At 55.6% G+C, this 14,673-nt stretch overlaps 2 protein-coding genes across 6 annotated transcripts; one reads left to right on the forward strand and one right to left on the reverse strand.

The window, feature by feature from the left end:
* Positions 1-2,997: 2,997 nt before the first annotated feature.
* Positions 2,998-11,023, reverse strand: FIZ1 (FLT3 interacting zinc finger 1). Of its 5 annotated transcripts, none has more exons than XM_077981909.1 (4): positions 10,918-10,979; positions 9,792-9,854; positions 8,885-9,214; positions 2,998-5,262 (listed from the first exon to the last, which is right to left on the reverse strand). In XM_077981909.1, the coding sequence occupies exons 3-4, from the start codon at positions 9,176-9,178 to the stop codon at positions 4,066-4,068; spliced, it is 1,491 nt and encodes a 496-aa protein (XP_077838035.1). In that variant the 5' UTR covers positions 9,179-9,214; positions 9,792-9,854; positions 10,918-10,979; the 3' UTR covers positions 2,998-4,065. The 5 variants fall into 5 exon arrangements, with proteins under 5 accessions (XP_077838035.1, XP_077838034.1, XP_028695687.2 ...); XM_077981908.1 differs by lacking the exon at positions 10,918-10,979 and adding an exon at positions 10,768-10,799; XM_028839854.2 differs by lacking the exon at positions 9,792-9,854 and having other exon boundaries at positions 10,918-11,023.
* A 2,410-nt stretch (positions 11,024-13,433) lies between these two features.
* On the forward strand, positions 13,434-14,462 carry ZNF524 (zinc finger protein 524). The gene has a single exon (XM_028839855.2). The coding sequence runs from the start codon at positions 13,434-13,436 to the stop codon at positions 14,229-14,231; it is 798 nt and encodes a 265-aa protein (XP_028695688.1). The 3' UTR covers positions 14,232-14,462.
* The last annotated feature ends 211 nt before the right edge of the window (positions 14,463-14,673 follow it).

Consider the following 14,673-nt stretch of genomic DNA (forward strand, 5'->3'; position numbering starts at 1 on the left):
GGGATTACAGACGTGAGTCAACTCGCCCAGACTGAAATATTTTCTTTGTGAAATATAAGACACACAGAGAAAAAATGCACAATACAAATACACAATTGAATAAATAATTATAAAATGATCATCTGATTAAAAAATAGAAGTTTATCAGCTACCAGCAACCCTGGAAACTTCCAGGTTATCCCCTCCCGCTTAACTTGTCGAGCCCACTATTCTGAGTTTTATAGGACAATGTTGTCCTTGCTTTTTTATATGCTTTACTACTGACAATGTATCCTTAACAATATTACAGTTTAGTTTTATGTGCATTATAATGGGCTTGCTTTTTTGTTTGTTTGGTTGTTTTGTTTTGTTTTGAGACAGGGTCTTGCTTTGTTGCCCAGGCTGGAATGCAGTGGCATCATCTTGGCTCACTGCAATCTCCGTCCCCCCACCCCAGGCTCCAGCGATCCTTCCGTCTCAGCCCATCGAGTAGCTGGGCCTACAGGCACACACCACCACACCTGTCTATTTTTTGTATTTTTACTAGAGATGGGGTCTTGCCATGTTGCCCAGGCTGGTATTGAACTCCTGGACTCAAGCAATCCTCCTGCCTTGGCCTTCCAAAGTGCTGGGATTATAGGTGTGAGCCACTGCACCTGACCTGAATGTTATGTAAATGAAATCATGCTCTGTTTCTGGCTTTTCGGGTCCTATGTCTTTGTAACTTTCATTCATGATATTGTGTTTATCCACAGCTCATTCATTCTGGTTGCTGTATAGTATTCTATTGCATAATATACCATCGTTATTTACTGTATTGCTGATGGACGTTTTGGTTGTCATGAGTTTGGGGTTGATATTGCTGCTATGAATGTTTTTGTATGTCTCTGGGTACAGGGGGACTTGAGTTAGCGTTTATGCGTAGCAGTAGAATTACTGCATCACAGGATATACGTATGTTCAGTATTTGAGAATGGCAACCTATAGGGAATTTAATTTAAGAAACCAGCTGGGTGCAGTGGCTCACACCTGTAATCCCAGCACTTTGGGAGACCGAGGTGGGCAGATCAATCACCTGAGGTCAGGAGTTCGAGACCAACCTGACCAACAAGTTGAAACCCTATCTCTACTAAAAATACAAAAATTAGCTGGGTGTAGTGGTGCACATCTGTAATCCCAGCTACTTGGGAGGCTGAGGCAAGAGAATCTCTTGAACACAGGAGGTGGAGGTTGCTGGGAGCCGAGATCACACCACTGCACTCCAGTCTGGGCAACAGAGTGAGCCCCTGTCTCAAAAACAAACAAACAAATCTTAAGGAACTCCAGGGGAGAAGGCTTTGATTCTCCTAAACCCCTACTTAAACGTGTCCTCCCCCAGTTTTCTGGTCTTAATGAAAAATGCCACCACTCAACCATTTACTCCTGATTTCTCCCTTCCCATTACACTCACCCCCAACCAATACACACATGCACACAACCAGTCCTCTGCATTCATACTCCAGAGTTCATCTGAAATCCACCCATTTCTTTCTTTTGTTTTATTTTGTTATGTTTAGTAGAGACAGGGTCTCACTATGTTGCCTAGGCTGGTCTCAAACTCCTGGGCTCAACCGATTCTCCCACCTCGGCCTCCTAAAGTGCTGGGGTTACAGGCATGATTTCTGTTCGTCACTCTGGTTTAGGATCCCACAAGTTTCTCCCGGACTGCAGGAGCGCTACAGTCTCCTGACTCTGCGTCCTGCAGCTTCGTTTCCACTCATCAGACACAGGGATTTCGATAAGGTGCAGGGGTGGTCCCTTCCCTCCTCGATGAACACTTTGCTTCCCATCGCCCAGAGAACACAGTCAAACACCTATTTTGGCTTGCCTGGCTCGCTGTGATGTGACCTCTACCTACCTGTTAACCTCATCTCATCCTTCCCTCCCTGAGCTCACTTTCCTCCTGTGTCCATTTGGGCATTCTCCTGGCCGGTCCTTGCTCACCCTTACCCTTCAGGGCTCAGATCAAATGCCACCTCCACCGAGAAGCCCACGTGGACCACCCCATCTAAGGTGGCATAGAAAGTGAGTAAGGTGGCCATTCACTTTCTTACCACCCTTCCCTATTGCCTTCAGAATGCTCATGACGATCTGAAATTATTTTCTGCATTTATTTGATTCCTCTTTTCTCCATGCCGGTTGCCCACACGACAGAACGTAAACCCCAGGAGGGCCAGGATGATCCCCACAGGGAGTTTCAGTGCCTGACTCAGAATAAGCCCTCAGTACAGGAACGCAATGCAGTGTGCAGGAGACAGTCTGAAGGCACCTCCACCCCCAGTTCTCTGATCAACAGGTCCTATTATTGGGGTTTGGTGTAGGGTCTAAGGCAGCGTCTAAGGGGCGAGGCCTCTTCTCGGACATGCCTGTAATGAGGCAGTTTGGTTTCCAAGGGGTGTGTCCTATAAGGCTGGTGGCTTCTAAAGGGCGTGTCTAGTTTCTAGGGGGCGTGTCTATCTGTTGGAGGTGGATCATGTATTTAAGGGACGGGGCTCATTTTGATTGAAACCAACTCTAATTTTATTTATTTATTTATTTATTTAGTTTTGAAATGGAGTCTCGCTCTGTCCCTCAGGCTGGAGTGCAGTGGTGTGATCTTGGCTCACTGCAACCTCTGCCTCCCAGGTTCAAGAGATCCTCCTGCCTCAGCCTCCCGAGTAGCTGGGATTACAGGAATGTGCCATCACACCCGGCTAATTTTTGTATTTTTAGTAGAAACGGGGTTTCGCCATGTTGGCCAGGCACGGTCTTGAACTCCTGACCTCAGGTTATCCGCCCGCCTCGGCCTCCCCAAGTGCTGGGATTATAAGCATGAGCCACCGAGCCTGGCCTAAACCGACTCTAATTTTAAAGGTCATGTACTATTCAAAGCTTTGAAACTTCTCAGGAGAAGACGAGGACCTGTCTGTATTTAGGTGGTCTTTCCTAAGACATTCCCCATCCCCCCTGGAGCCAACGATCAGAAAATGAGGCGTCAGCGACTGACAGGACAAGGTTTATTGGGGGTCCTGGAAACACTGGGGAGAGGGACGAGGGGACGAGGTCTAGGCTCACAGGGACACCCCCTAGCCAAGTGCCCCCTTCCCCTTGGGGTCGGGAGGAAGACAGAGACAGACAAACCAACAGAGATGGAAAGACCAATGGGTGCCACGGAGAGAGGGAGGGAAACCCCAGTGTCCGCCACTTCCCACTCAGATGAGTTCACAGGACAAAGAATGGCGTGGACCGGTCCACACGCTACAGGAAAAGGGAGGAGTATCTGCCCTATTCACTCTAAGGAAGGTGGGGTGCAGGCCACAGCCTAGACCAGCCCATTCCATGTGATGGGGGTGTGTGCATACAGATCAGTCCATCCTACTGGACAAGGGTATTTCAGGCCAGTCTATTCTAGTGTTTGGGGGTGGGGAAGATCATTAAGGTCGATCCATTCCACAGTCAGGGAGGGGGGATTAGAGGGCAGGGGGCATCTACCCTGGTCCCTCTTTCAGTACAGGGAATGAAAACGGGGAAAGGCAGATTTCGGCTATATCCGTTTTCTGGGGTCATCAGTGACTCTGGTGGGTAGCATTTGGAGATCTAGGAAAATTCAGGGACATGTTCCCTCCACATTCTCCAGATCAAGGTCGTTGGGAATGATGGCTCTCAGGGAATGGGGCAGTCTTCCCTTGGTGGGGCAGGTGCCCATCTTTTATTATTAGGGCCCTCAAGATGAGAGGTACTTGTGGAGACCCATTGCTCACTGCAAAGTTCCCATGTCCTGGGGACTTAGGGCTACCCACACTCATTTCAGGGACCTCAGGCTCAGGAGTCTCTCCGTAGATTTGGGTTCCCCTGCCCCAGCTAAGGACCCTGTTTGTTTGTGGTCCCCCAGCTCTGGGGCCTGTGTGGGTTTCTGGTGGCCTCGACTTCTCCAGTCAGGGTCCCCTCATTTCAGGGCCTGTGTCTGGATTTGGATTTGGAGGGCCGGGGCCTCACTCGCAGTACTGAGGTCCCCTGGTCCAGGCCGAGTCCAGGTGGCTGGGTGGAGGGCAGGGCACGGCCTGGCAGTCAGTCCATGCCCCGGTGCAGCTTCAGGTGCCTGGAGAGGTTGCTGAGCGTGATGAAGCCCTTGCCGCAGATGTGGCAGGGGAAGGGCCGCTCGGTGCCATGCAGCAGCCGGTGGCGCTTGAGGTAGCACTCGTGGCGGAAGAACTTGCCGCACTCCAGGCACGGGAACGGCTTCTCGCCAGTGTGCACCAGCACGTGCCGCTCCAGGTCTCGCGGCGAGCGGAACAGCTTCTCGCACTCGGAGCAGCCGAAGATCTTCTTGCCGCGGCCAGAGCCAGACGGGGGCTCCCCGGACGCCGGCTCCCCTTCCCGGGCCGCGGCCGCCGCCTCCTCCGCGCCACCCTCGCCGTGGCTGACCCGCCGATGCTCCTCCAAGGCGGCCAGCGCCGCGTACAGAGCCCCGCAGTGGCCGCAGCCGTAGGTGGCCGGGCCCGAATGGGCCTCCAGGTGGCTGGCCAGGGCCGCGGCCGACGCGAAGAAGGTCCCGCAGTCGCACTGGTACAGGGTGTCTTCCGAGGGCTCAGCGGCCGCTGCAGGTGCAGGCGCCTCCCCACCGCCCTCAGGGAGCAGCCCCCCGAGCTTGGGCACGCCGCCCCCCGCGGGGCCCAGGAGCAGCCTGCCGTCCGAGGTCGGAGGAGCGTCGCCCGCCTCCGCAGCGGCGCTTTTGCTCGCCGTCTCGGGCCCTGCACCTGCCCCCGCGGCCCAGCCCTGCGCTGGGGGCGCGCCCGGGCCCTGCAAGTCGTGCGTCAGCTTGTGCCGCTCCAGCAGCGCGGGTGCGTTGAAGTCGCGCTCGCAGCGCGGGCACTTGAAGGGCTTCACGTCGGTGTGCGCCGCCCAGTGGGCCGCCAGCTCCCGGCCGTGGTCGAAGCGCCGCGCGCAGGCGCCGCACGCAAATGGGGGCAAGGAGGCCGCGGCTGCAGCTGCCGCCTCTGCCAGCCCCCAGCTGCCCAGACCTGCGCCTGCCCCCTCGGGGCCCTCTCCACCGCCGGTCCCCGCGCCCCCGCACACCGAGCAGGGCCCCACATTGCAGCAGACGGAGCAGGGCGCACTCAAGGCGGGCAGGCCAGGGCCGGGCTGCAGGGGAGAGGGGAGAACCCCGCGGTGCTGGCGCTTGAGGTGGCGGCCCAGGCTGGAGCGTGAGGAGAAGCGGAGCTCGCAGACCAGGCAGCAGTAGGGTTTCTCACCAGTGTGGACGACCTGGGAGTGCAGGAAGAAGGGCACAACGTCAGGGCCGAGAACCTAGCCCGGACAGCGGATTCCTGGACTCCCAGGGGGATATGGCACAAGCTCTCTGTCACATCTACAGGGCCATGATCTAGGGAAATGCTCGTCATATCACTCTCTGCTTGGGGTCACGGTAGAATTCTTTCAGTCCTTAAAAAGGCCATGTCCTGGCTGGGCATGGTGGCTCACGTCTGTAATTCCAGCACTCTGGGATTGCATAAGCCTAGGTGTCCGAGACCAGCCCAGGCAACGCAAGGAAACCTTGTCCCTACAAATAATTTTGCTAGCTGGACACGGCATGCTTCTGTGGTCCAGCTACTCGGGAGGCTGAGCCAAGCAGTTTGAGGCTGCAGTAAGCCGTGATCATGCCACCACACTACAGCCTGCATGACAGGGTGAGACTGTGTCTCAAAAACAAACAAACAAACAAAAAAACAAACCACGGCCGGGCGCGGTGGCTCACATCTGTAATCCCAGCACTTTGGGAGGCCAAAGTGGGTGGATCATTTGAGGTCAGGAGTTCGAGACCAACCTGATCAACATGGTGAAACCCTGCCTTTACTAAATATACAAAAATCACCCGGGTCTGGTGGTGGGCACCTGTAGTCCCAGCCACTCAGGAGGCTGAGGTAGAAGAATCGCTTGAACCCGGGAGGTGGAGGATGCACTGAGCCGAGATCACACCACTGCACTCTAGCCTGGGCGACAGAGCGAGACTCAGTCTCAAAAATAAATAAATAAATAAATCACTATCTGTGGCTAATGGCTATACTGGACAGTGCAGCTCTAAAGTGACAGCTCAGCCGGCCCTGGTAGTGTGGTCTTTTCCCTTGTCAAGCCCCGCTACCCCGAGCCAGTTATCATGAGCTGAATACAGCCTTTAGGTGTATTAGGGCAGAGAAGTGATTTTGAACCAAATCTGGCTACTGCTCAGAGCATCTCTCACTGAATGCTTTTCACACATACAGATCCAGGGAATCACTTCCAAATCTAGGGAATTGAATCTCCCAGGAGGGAGTCCAGGAGCCTGTACTTTTTTTCTGAAGCGTTGCCAGGCTTGTAGACTGCGTAAAACTGTGCCTTAGAGAGGTTTTTTGTACTGATATTTGTGCTTGTTGATTTAAGATTTTGGAATAGCAGAGAGAGATTTGTGAGTGTGGTAATGTCTTCCGGAGACCTGTGAGGAGAAGGGTGAGGCTGGATGAGAAAGAGTGCAGTGCTTGATTAGTAATGTCTGCCAGGGGCACAGACCTGAAGAAGGAACAGGGAGTGATGTTCATTTGCCTTTCTGGCTCCAGACAGGATGTCCCTGCTGTAAAGTGTGGGTGTAGAGATCTCTATCCTCTTTGTCGCTAAATTCATTCTCTCTCTACTCTTTCTAACACAACAAGGTTATGCTGGTCCCAGGGCCCTTGTACATGCTGTTCTCACTGCCTGGAATGCTTGTAGGTCTATTTATCTGTCGCTCCTTGGAAACCCTTCCCCGAATCTGGCCCCCTGGCTCATCAGTGATCCTCTTCCACCCTCCTCCTTTAAAGCCTATGGCTCATAGAACACTTAGTGTCTACATCTAACTTGAGTGTTGTCTGTCTCCCCACCAGCTAAGGACGATGAAAATAACGACCACGTTGGTTTTGCTCACAGCTGTATTTCCAGGGTCCAGCATTCTCCAGACTTCTCCTGAGCCACACTCTTTCTGCTTCTCCGTGCTCCAGTCACACTGGCCTTCCTCCAGTTCCTCCAAAGCCTGCTTTGCTTCCTTGAAAGTACACATCTTGTTCCCTGGATCCAGAAAGCCTCAGACCCCAGAGGCAGATGATTCCTCACCTTTTTCTCTGGAAAACCATCCCTGACCCCATCCCCGATCCAGACTGCTTCAGATCTCTCTTGCATGAGTCTCAGAATATGGTTATCCTCCATCCTCAGATGTCTCAGCTGCAACCTAACGTTGATTAACCTGGTTGTTCAGTTCACATCTCCCACATTTGACTCGAGGCCATACAAGGGGTGGACTGTATCTGTTTTGTTCCCTTAGCTAATTTTTTTTCCCCAGAGAGCCTAGCACTGTACCTAAATACAGTAGGTACTCATGAAATGGTTCAGTTGAATCACAACCTACTGGTGGGCAGGGATGAGGCCTCGGGGGCTGTGAATAGTTGCATCAACTAAGGAGCTCCCCTTTCAACCTAAAGATCAAGGGATTTAAGGAGGAGTCACCTGGTCACTCTGCGACAGATGCAAAGGCTGGATGTGAGGGAGAGAGACAGGAGGGAGGAAGACCACTGAGAAAGCTGGGGCCAACATTCAGGATGTGAAGTCCTGACCAAGGCAGAGGCATGGGGACAGAGAGGACAGCCAAGTGTGAAAGACCATCGGTAGATGTCTGGTTTTCTTCACCCTGGTTGTGCAAGTGTCTGGCACATAGATAAGAGTGTGACCCAGCCCATCCCATCTTCCACCTCACCTCCTTCCACCCCAACCCCACAGTCTCCCATCGCTTCTTAGAATACAGCACACTCCTTCCTTCCTCAGGGCCTTTGTACTTGCTGTTCCTGCTGCCTGGAATGCTCTTCGCAGGGAGGCTTACTACAGGTCGGCTCAAGTATCACCTGCCCTAACCTTCCCCACCCTGTCTGAAGTAGTCCATAGCTCTCCTCTCTTTACTCTCACACATTGATTTGTATTGTTTGTCTGTCTGTCTGTTTGAAGACTGAGTCTCGTTCTATCACCCAGGTTGGAGTGCAGTGGTACAATCTCGCCTCACTGCAACCTCTACCTCCCGGGTTCAGGGGAGTCTCCTGCCTCAGCCTCCCAAGTAGCTGGGATTACAGGTGCACGCCACCACACCTGGCTAATTTTTGTATTTTTAGTAGTGATGGGGTTTCACCATGTTGGCCAGGATGGTCTCGATCTCTTGACCTCAAGATCTGCCCACCTTGGCCTCTCAAAGTGCTGGGATTACAGGCGTGAGCCACTGTGTCCGGCCAGTATTTTTTTGTTTCTTAAAATGTCCTTCCTAACACTTATCTTTTTCCAGGACATTCTTGCCTGCATACTTGCTTTCTTGCTTCTTGTCTACTTGGCTACTGACCACCTCCAAAGGAAAGTAAGTTCTCTGAAGGCATGGAATTTGCTCTTGCCTTGGCAACACAGCCGTTTGGTGCAGGGAAAGTTGATAGTCACTGAATAAAGGAATTAAGTATATACCTGATAACCACTGAATAAAGGAATTAAATATATACCTGATGAACCTATTTCTTAAAAAGGTAAGGAAGGAAAGGATAAACACTAGATTGCAGATGCTGGTGCGTGCACGTGGGATACTGGCAGGGAGAAGGGGGAGGGGAGGAGCCCATAGATGGGGAAATTTACTATGAATGTTCTAGTTGGTGGCTTGGTGGGGACTGAATGAGAAACACCGCATGCTTTCAAGGGTCAGGGTGCTTTGGTGGGGAGCGACGGACATTTTCTAATGGCAGGAGGCGGCTGCCTAGGCCTTGGGCCAGCTTCCTTTTGCCCAGAGCACAGTGGGGCGCGGGATCCCAGCGCAGTCCAGACCAGGGAGGCCAGCCTGGGGCCAGCCTGTGGGACTCACCTGGTGGTGCAGCAGGCCGGTGGAGTCGCGGAACCCCTTGGGGCAGGCGGAGCAGCGGTAGGGCCGCTCCCCGGTATGCGAGCGCAGGTGGTTGGCTAGGTTGAAGCTGTGCTTGAAGCCCTTGCCGCAGCGCGGACACGCGTGGGGCTTGAGCGCTGTGTGTCGGGCAAAGTGGCGCCGCAGGTCTGAGCGGTAGCGGAAACTCTTGCCACATTCACTGCAGTGAAATGGGACCCGGGGGGCGGCAGCGGCGGGCGGTGCTGGTGCAGGGGTTGGGGTCGGGACGTCATCCATAGTGGCGGGGAATACAGTGGTGTGTGGGGGCTCTCTCTGGAGTAGGGAGGAGACAGAGGAGCAGGTGAGGGGATAGGGTCCCCATCAGCCCTCTCCTCCCAGGCTCCCAGACCCACCACCTGTCCCCTGGGAAAGCCTCCCACTGCCCACCTCTCTAAGCCCCTCTCATTGTTCTTTAAAATCCTCCTACTCTCTTAGAAACCCTTCTCCCTCTGCTCCACTCCTCTGGCAATCTTCCTAATCACTTCCCAGTCTCCTCACTCCACGGAGCGTTTTTAAGCCTCTCCCCCTCTTCGCCAATGCGCGGCCACTCCTCTCGGTGCCCCTCCCGCTGTAATTTAAGCCTCTCCCATTCTTCCTACTCCCTTCAAAGCCCCTACACTGTTCCCTAAGCATCTTGTATTCTTTGCCAAGCCCTTTTCCCTCCAAAAGGCCCTTCCACTCCCCTCTGAGCTCCTCCCACTCCTCTTCCAGGATGATCACTTAGCAAATGGGAGGGCAAAGATTTGGGACTAAGCACACTGGAGTCATCCTTGCAGGGAGACCAGAACTAGTCCTGTAACATCAGATAACAAAAACTCTTCATCTGCAAAATGGGAATAGTAGTACCTACCTCATAGAGCGGTGGCGAGAACTAAGTAAAACAGTGGCAATAAATGTTTCGTGCCTACTTAAGCTGGTGCACAGCAAAGACGCAACAAGTAAGCTGTTTGGATGACTATTATCCCGTAAGTTCTTCCTGGTTTCCTCCTTAAGTCCTACCATGCTTGCTAAGTTACTTGACTTCACTAAGCCCCTCTCGGCTCCACTAAGACCCACTTCCAAAACTCCACCCAATTTTTCCTTTAAAGAAGCCACATCCTTTCTAAGACCATCCACTGGACTCCCGTCACCTTCTCAGGCCTTCTCTACGAAGTCTCTTCCCATCCCCTGCAAGTCCTTTCCACATTCATTATAAGGACCTGACAGTTGCATTAAACCCCTTCAAATTACACCCTTAAACTCCGCCCCCCTCGCTAGGCCTACCTACTTCTCTAAGCCATACCCCAGACAAACTCCACCCCTTCTACTCTAAACTCCTCTCTCCTGCTTCCTAGGCTCCGTTTCCCCAACCAGCCTCAATGAGTTTCCTTCCACCCCTCAATCCAGGGCCTACCCACCATTCCTTCTGAGCCACGCCCCTTTATCAAACCCCACCACTTTGCCCAAGCCCCTCCCATTTTCTATCCACTCTCCCTCCTCCACGCCCCTCCCACTTCCACTCTAAGCTCCGCCCAACTCAGGCTCCTCCCAACCTTTGCTCCGCCCCAGCAGCCACTAGGCCCCGCCTCCTCCACCCCGCAGCCTGAGGAGCTGGGGCCCCCCCCATGCCCAGTCCACTCCAGGCCCCAGGCCCCGAGAGCCGGCCTTTTGTGCCCCTCCCCCTGCCCCTAAAAGGTGCAGCCCTGGGCGCCTGGTAGGGGGGCAGGTCGGGCAGGCCCCGGGGCCAGGCGAGTCCACCTCGCTCGTACGGAGCGTTGGGTCTTGGAGACCCGGGAAGGCCCCAGGAGGCCGGGGAAGTCCGTCGGCTTTCCTCTTTAATTACTTACACCTCCCTCTGGGCGCCGACATTTTGGGCAGCGGGGGTAGCGTCACTTCCACCCGGGGGGCCCCTCGACTTCCGCCTCAACTCCCTTCCCCTGCCGTACTCCCCCTTTCTCCCGCCCTCTTGCTCCCCTTCCTCATCCCCTCCCTTCTACCTCTTTCCCTTTCCTTTCCCAGCCCTGGAGGTTGAAGAAGCCAGGCCAGCGCCATCTTGGGTGAGGGCAGCGGGAAGGGGCGGGGCTTAGGGACACGCACGGCGCCATGCAGACTAAGGGCAAGGAGCTGAGAGCACGGCTTCTTCTCCTTCGTGGCGACACTAGGCGATGCTAACGTAAATGAGAGCAGATACTATTTCTTTTTCACAGGCTCGGACTCCCCCTGATTAGGATGTACAGTTGGACTAGGGAAAAAAAGAAAGCGAAGTGCGCCAACTGCAATACAGAGCTGGAAAAAACCGGCACCATCTTATCCACTTAGCCCTCCATGGGCTTCGAAGCCTGTCCGGTGCCATGTTAATTACGGGCACTGGGCAGCCATTTTCCCGCTCCTCATCGTTCGGTATCTGTCTTTGATTGGGTCACCCGAATGTGTGCTTTGTGAGAGGAAAGGCGTTTCGAGGTGGTTGGGGATGTGGTGCTCGGTTATTTCCCACTGGGGACACACCAGGGCCGCCGGTGCGCAGGCGCGGCTTGCTGGCGTGGCCGTGACCGGTCCTTAGGACCCAGCGAGTCCCCTTTGTTTCCCGCGGGCACGCAGGCGGGAGGGAAGGGCAGGAAGGGAGGGGCCAGGCGCTTCTCCGAGGGGCGGGGCCGGTTCCGCGCGCCGCCGCCCCCGCCTCGCCGCCGCCGAGGGGCAGGGCCCCCTCACCCCCTCCCCTTCCCACGCGCCGGCCCCGTCGCCCCCGCGCGCGCGCGCGCGCGCGCACACTCGCAAGCCCCGGCGACATGCAAATGAGGTACCCGAGAGGCGGGGGGCGCAGGCGGGATGGGGGTTGTGGGGGTAGGGGAGGCCGGGCCGCGCGCTCCCGGAGCGCGCCTCCAACACCTGTTCCTGCTCCCGCGCTCGCGCCCCGCGAAGCCGTCCGGGCGCGCGCGCGCGCAGACCCCCTTCCTGGCAGCCCCCGCCGCCCGCTTACCCGGCGCCGCTCATTGGCCACCGCCCCCGCAGGGCCCGCCCCGCGCTCGGGCTTCGTAGCTCGGGGACCGATGAGCGCGCCAGCACCGGGGCGAGGTGACGGGGAGGGTCGGGGGACCAGTCTCCCCCTTTCCACCGTTCCAAAGACCTGACTTCTAGACTAGGCTACCCCGTGGGAGCGAACCGTATGGAAAAGTGGTTGCTCCTCTCTGGACCGCAGTCTATGTGGCTGTTAAAGGGGGGGGGGTGCAGGGGGGCTTCCCACTGCACCTGTCTCTCCCTTTCCCCTCCGTTACACCCCAGTCTCATGCTCCCAGTATCTGAGTGGGCGCTGTGAAGATGGTGGTGGCGCTGGTGAAGTTATATTGAGTGCTTACTATGCACCAGGCAGTGTGCGAGGGGCATTTTAAAGCCCACTATCTCATTTGATTCTTCTGACAACCCTGGTATATCCACTTTTCAGAGGAGGAAAGAGGCTCAGAGAGGCAAAGTCACTTGTTAGGTATAGGCAGAGCTGAATTCAAACCCAGGACTGAGCCCTCATAATGTCCCCTTTCCTCCTTGGGTCTATTTGTTCTCCATTCTCTGGGACATTCGGGTCAGCAAGACCTGTTTGACCTGTTTCCAGTTTTGGCCCTGCCATTTACTGGCAGAGGAACTTAGGCAACTGACTTGGCTTTCCTGTGCCTCAGTTTCCCCATCTGCAAAATAGGACAGATATGCCCTATTCAGAGGGTTGATGTGAGGCTTAGCTGCTCCTGATAACAATGGCGAATGTGTCCTGAAAGCTTCTCTGTATGAACACTTTGTGGGTATTATACTCATGGCATGTCTGGGCAAGTGCATAGAACTGTGTGTCCCATTTTGCAAAAGTCTCGATTAAGGCTTAGAGAAGTGAACACCTTGCCCAAGGCCACACAGAGAGTAAAGATTTGAACGAATGATGTCTGACTCCAGGGCCCAGGCTCTTAACATCGCGGATATATTTCCTCATCCAGGAGTCAGGGTCAAATATCACCTGGGACCAGTCCCTTTTTTCCATTCCGGAACCCCTTCTCCACTTCTGCCAGTCAACAGGGAGGGATGAGAACATTCATGAGGCCTCTGTGGCTCTGGAGTTTGACGGGCTCTCCGTTGCAAGGATCACAATACTGGTCTGCGCTCTCAGTTGGACTCTGTTCTCTCTAGGAGGTTTTTTGTTTTAGGTTTTTTTTTCTTTTTTGGCGGGGGGAGCTCATGTTGATCTTGAACTTCTAGATCCAGGAGGACAGTTAGGGAGACATAGGGATGCCCGGTGGAGCCCAGGGAAGTGCCTGTTTATCAGCTGATACAAGATCATCTCACTGTTTTACCCACCAGCATAGCTAAAATTGTGTATCTGGATGAATGTCAGCCACACCCTTGTCAAGAGACTTGGAGAGAGGGATGGGCGAGGTGTTGGGGGACACAGGGGTGCTCTAGACCCTGTGAGCACTGACTCTGCCCCTCTCTCCTCTTAGCTGGCTCCAGTGCCCAGACCCAAGCCCCCCACTGCTCAATGGACACCCCCAGCCCAGACCCGTTGCCTTCGCCTTTGCCCGGGGAGGAAGCGAAACCTCTGGCCTTACCTCCTCCTGTTCCCCGGGGCCGACGAGGCCGTCGTCCTGGGGGAGCCGCCTCCTCACATCGGACACTCAAGGCCTCCTCCCTCCCTCGCAAGCGGGGCCGCCCCCCCAAGTCAGGGCAGGAGCCCCCACTGGTGCAGGTGCAGGGCGTGGCAGCCCCAGTAGGCAGCAGTGGCGGCAACGACCTCCTCCTGATCGATGATCAGGGTGTGCCCTATACAGTCTCTGAAGGGTCAGCGGCTGGGCCTCAGGGCTCCGGCCCCAGGAAGGCCCCACACTTCTGCCCAGTGTGCCTGCGGGCCTTCCCCTACCTCTCTGACCTGGAGCGCCACAGTATCTCGCACTCAGAGCTGAAGCCACACCAGTGCAAGGTTTGCGGCAAGACCTTCAAGCGCTCCAGCCACCTGCGGCGGCACTGCAACATCCATGCCGGCCTGCGGCCCTTCCGCTGCCCGCTGTGCCCCCGCCGCTTCCGCGAGGCGGGCGAGCTGGCGCACCACCACCGCGTGCACTCGGGAGAGCGCCCGTACCAGTGCCCCATCTGCCGGCTGCGCTTTACAGAGGCCAACACGCTCCGGCGCCATGCCAAGCGCAAGCACCCGGAGGCCATGGGGGTACCCCTGTGTGCACCAGATCCAGGGTCTGAACCGCCGTGGGACGAGGAGGGCATCCCGGCCACAGCAGGGGCCGAGGAGGAGGAGGAGACAGAGGGGAAGGGGGAGCCGGCCTGACCCACATCCCTGGCCATCGCTCCCTGGGCCAGGTTTAGAGCAGGGAGTTTGGCTGGTGCTGGGCCTGGGCCAGGGGGCCAGGACACCCTTGTTTCTGGTGGTCTTCCCGTTGTGGGAGCAGGTGGAGGGTGGAGACCTAAACTTCTGGGTCCAGCTGCCTTCAGCCCCCCTCCCCCAGACTAACAGATCCTTGGAGGCAGGGGTTGTGGAAATAAATCTCTGCCTGCTGGCTGCCTATGTGTGTTCCGTGCCGGGATGCCATCCTCTCCTGCCTTCAAATGTTCTTCCTCGGCTACACCTGCCGGGAGTGCGGGGAATTGGAGAGGACCCCACTTCCTGTGCCTCATGAGTGTGGTGCTCGCGAAAGAATGGTTTTGGGGGAAACCTTGGCTCCTTCCCCGTCTCCATCAGACCCCAAAGTCCAGTGGTCCCTCGGTGTCCG

The sequence above is a fragment of the Macaca mulatta genome, chromosome 19, assembly GCF_049350105.2.
Source record: "Macaca mulatta isolate MMU2019108-1 chromosome 19, T2T-MMU8v2.0, whole genome shotgun sequence".
NCBI classification, from domain to species: Eukaryota; Metazoa; Chordata; class Mammalia; order Primates; family Cercopithecidae; genus Macaca; species Macaca mulatta.